Genomic DNA, 4,237 nt, shown 5'->3' on the forward strand with positions numbered 1-4,237 from the left:
GGATATTATCTACAATTGCGTTAAAATTATTTATACTCAACATGCTTCAAAAATAATAAGATCCCACAGACAAAGTCCTGAGGTGAGATATATGTGACTGTAATCTTTGCTAAAAACAAACAACAGTGGCAGGTCGGTCTCTAAGTATAAAATTCACCTGGTGAAATTTACCCCACGTGAACCTGTCACAAGGTTGCGGAGTTTACATCCCACCAAATGGGAACAATTATTCTAAGACTATCTGGCTGGCGTGACGGTAAAAGAAGGAATTTCCCTTGATTTCTTGCCATTTCTTTATTCCATAATCACCCTTCATTTAGTCTAGAAACAGAAGAAATCAGAAGGACTTCAGAAACAGAATCAGCTACCAATCGTCAGGTCATAGGGTTCTGGTGGATGGGTGACCCCTTCTGTCCTAGTGACTCTGATAGATAAGGAGGACTGTGGAAAGGGGGGTGTGATGGGAGTGGACGCACCTTGAGGGCTCTTCCTTTGTGTGAGCACCGCGAGGGGTCACTCAAGGAGTAAGTGACTCACACCTCCTGCCAAGGACGCCCATCTTCACACCAGCTCTAAGCCTGTCTCCACCGGGCAGGGTGGAAATAAGAGAGAAAGACTTCGGGGCCAGGGGGAGATGTTCACACTCCTGGTCAGAGAGGCTCTGTGAAAACCCGCGGAGCGCAAACAAGTGTCTCCAGAAGGTACGTGGGTTTCGATCAAAGGAAGGGGGAAAGGATCTTCCCAACAGAGAGAACGACAGGAGCAACGGCGGAGAGGGAGCAAAGCACAGGGAGTATTCCGGGGCCAGCGAGGACTCAGCGATTAATCCCAGATCTCTGAGAAACAAATCCCATCCCAGTTTCTCACACTAGGAGGGACCTGCATTGCTCCTTCTTGAACCTGTTAATCCTAAGAACCTCGGCATCTGGCTTCCTTGTTCTCGCCTCATTTGGTGAAAATGACAGAAGGAGCGTGGTTAAGAAAGTACGTTTCTTAATTTAGCTGCGCAGCTATTAGACTAATCCTGCTGCACCTCCTCCTCCAGTTCACTAATCACTTTCAACACCATTAGCTGTAGCTTCTCGCAGCCCTTAGATGAATTTATAGTCACCATCGACTCAGCACAATCACACTAAAAACAGTAAGACTAATTATGGCCGTGGTCTAGGATCTGTATGCAGAACATGGAAATGATTCTCTATTACCTACCATTGCTGTTTTCCAGCTCAGTGAAAGATTCATCACCAAGCAAACGCAAATCAAAATACGGACTTAAGTATTTGTGAGTTAAAGGTCAGGTACAAGGTGGGTAAAGAACATGATTACCCAACATATAGGGGTCCAACAGATGAATAGATTTCTCACAGTTACCAAAACCATCCAAATACATGTTTCTCTGGAGGAACCCAAGGAGGAAAGGTGCACATAACTTGCAATGAGGCCCACTTCTGAAAACAGCTACCCAGTTTGACACCAGGGAGTTGTGTGAAGTGGCAAAGGAGGCTGAACTCAGAAGATTTTCAACAGTTTATGTTAGTAATTTCCATATTATTTATGGCATTCTTATGTATGTATTTTCATGTATGTCCTTAAAACCAATACAAAATTGAAACCATGAGCCCAGAGTTGATCAGAGGTCTCAGGATAATGCGTCCCTACAGAAGCCAGTTTCTCTAGTTTATCAATGAGCAGAATTAGCAGGAGGAAGGGAAGCATCAGGTTTCCCTTTAATAGAATATCCAAAATCCTGCAGGAAGGTCCCAGACGCAGTCTTGCACTAAAGCGCCCTAGTCTGAGGCATCTTAAGGCCGACCATCGAGCCCAGAGGGCAGGTAAAGTGAGTGTCATGAACAATGATGAGCGTTTCATTTCAAACTAGTTCACCAACGAAGGAATCACCAATCTTTACCTCTACCAAAAAAATTCTTCTCTGATTCTCTGCATCAGACCAGCGGGCCCACTAACAAAAGGTTGGGAAAGTTGCCTCCAGTTTGGGAACTTCTCAGGGTTCTCCCTATGCCCGCAAAGCGTATTTGTTCTCCAACAAAGAACCAAGGCGCTGGTGGGCGCCACGGGTCACGGGAATCCTGGAAATGGACATCCGCCCGCCGCAGGTCGTGGGCCTGTGCTTGTCCGACTGGCTCACGCGATCCTCGCGAAGCCTGGGAGGCCGGTGCTTTAACTGCCCCGGTGTTAAGACGAGGACACTGGGGGTTCATAAAGAATATCAGAAAGGTGTTCTTATAGCCCAGAAAGTCACCTCCTCTTTGTACCCTTAACGTGTCCTCTCGTTGCCTTGAAAAGCGGCCTGAGACCGGGTGTTTTCCACCCGTGACACGCACCGCAGTGGCGAAGGCACCCAGGAGGAGGGGCCCCCGCCCGGGTCTCAGGTGGACATGCAGCTCCTCCTCCAGCATCTTATAGGGAGAGAAGATGTGAGAGCAGGGGAAGCTCGGCTCACGTGCGGGTAACAAGAGTCCACGTGCAGGGAACACTGCAGCTGTGCCACACACATTTCCCACCCACCTTAGCTGTCAGGTCCAAAAATATGCACAGTTGACCCTTGAACAAAATGGGTTTAATGGCATGGGTCCATCTACACGCGACTTCTTTTCAACAGTAAATACGTATGGGTCTACGGCATTGGAACCACAGTTGGTTGGTTGAATCCACGGGTGCAGAACCTCGGGTACTTAGACCAGCCAGTGACTATAAGTTATACACACTTTTTGACTGAGCAGAGAATCGGCACCCCAGCCACTCATTGTTCAAAGGGCAGCTGTATTTGTTGATGTGCATTCCAACCGACAGGAAAATTAGTCTTTAAAGACAAAAACACTTTTTTTTTGAATTTTTGAATTTTATTTTATTTCTTTTTTATACAGCAGGTTCTTATTAGTTATCCATTTTATACATACTAGTGTATATATGTCAATCCCAATCTCCCAATTCATCCCACCACCTCCCCCCTGCCACTTTCCCCCCTTGGTTTGTTCTCTACATCTGTGTCTCTATTTCTGCCTTGCAAGCCGGTTCATCTGTACCATTTTTCTAGATTCCACATATATGCGTTAATATACGATAATTGTTTTTCTCTTTCTGACTTATTTCATTCTGTATGACAATCAAAAACACTTTCTGATTCGGGTCTGATTCCCCCAAACCTGCCCCACGCCTGGCACTTGGTGGATTTATTGAATGCAGTCGTCCGAATGAATAGGTGAGTGACTGAGCCTTGCACTCAGTAATCCACAGGACATTAGGGCCTTTTTAAAACCAACAGCTCCTGTGTCTGATCAACTATTTCAACCAGACTCAAGTAAATGGCGAAATGTAGTGCATTAGACTGCATTTCTCTACCTAAGCCGTGTCATCACCAGGCTTACTTTTCAAAGTTTCCATTTTTAGGGCTCAGGGGCCCAGTACCTAAACCCCAAGGCACCCACACTCTTCTGTCACCAGCATGGGGGGATCAGGGTCATTAAGTCCCGACTGTGTTCTGAGCTTTTGCAGCAATTGAAAAAGTGAATTAAACGTATCGATAAGTGAGGCGAACAACGTTTTCTAGGCTGAATGCTGGGGTAGAACTGACAGGAATACAGCTCATCATGTTGAAGCAACTGAGAAAAACACATGGAGAAGAAATAAAACAACATAAAATATAGCTGGGACTCGCAAATGATAAGCAATTTATTTTCCTTTCACACCATATTGGATCACAGAGAAGAGTGATGTCATTATTTTATTATTTATAACTACTGGGACCTAGACATCTGAGATTTGGCTGAGGTATCTGGATTTCAGACCATTTGTTTTCTGCTTTTATCATTAATCATTCCTCTAGCCAAACACTGAAGCTATGGAAATACAGAGTTCCCAAACTCCCAGCTGTTGTGAGCATGGAAGACTTACTGCCAAACAGCATGTTTGCTCGTGCAGCCTTTGGGCCAAAGATGGTGTAAACACTTATCACTGTGCAGTCCTAGTGCTGCAAGGAACATCAGGGGTCATCCAGGCCTCCCCCTCACTTCCCAGGTGAAGAGGACAACAGGATGTAGGCAGGGACCAAGAAAGCACGAGCCTTGGCCAGACTCCCCCATCTCTGAAAGGCATGACTTTGGTGAGCAATAAACACGCTCCCAGACTATTTCCTTATTTGCAAAACCCTCACCCTCATCCTCATCACCATCATGGTACCTCCTTCCTCTTTTTTTTTTTTTTTTGGTACGCGGGCCTC

The 4,237-nt window shown here is 45.8% G+C and overlaps 1 protein-coding gene across 1 annotated transcript in view; it reads right to left on the reverse strand.

Moving 5' to 3' along the window:
• Positions 1–2,014: 2,014 nt before the first annotated feature.
• The window catches only part of DCDC2C (doublecortin domain containing 2C), a 123,135-nt gene continuing 120,912 nt past the window's right edge, over positions 2,015–4,237 (reverse strand). The window contains 2 exon segments of the mRNA XM_007472265.1: positions 2,015–2,182; positions 2,343–2,417. Coding sequence (XP_007472327.1) covers positions 2,015–2,182; positions 2,343–2,417 — 243 coding nt within the window.

This window comes from Lipotes vexillifer, unplaced genomic scaffold (genome assembly GCF_000442215.2).
Source record: "Lipotes vexillifer unplaced genomic scaffold, Lipotes_vexillifer_v1.1 scaffold356, whole genome shotgun sequence".
NCBI lineage: Eukaryota > Metazoa > Chordata > Mammalia > Artiodactyla > Lipotidae > Lipotes > Lipotes vexillifer.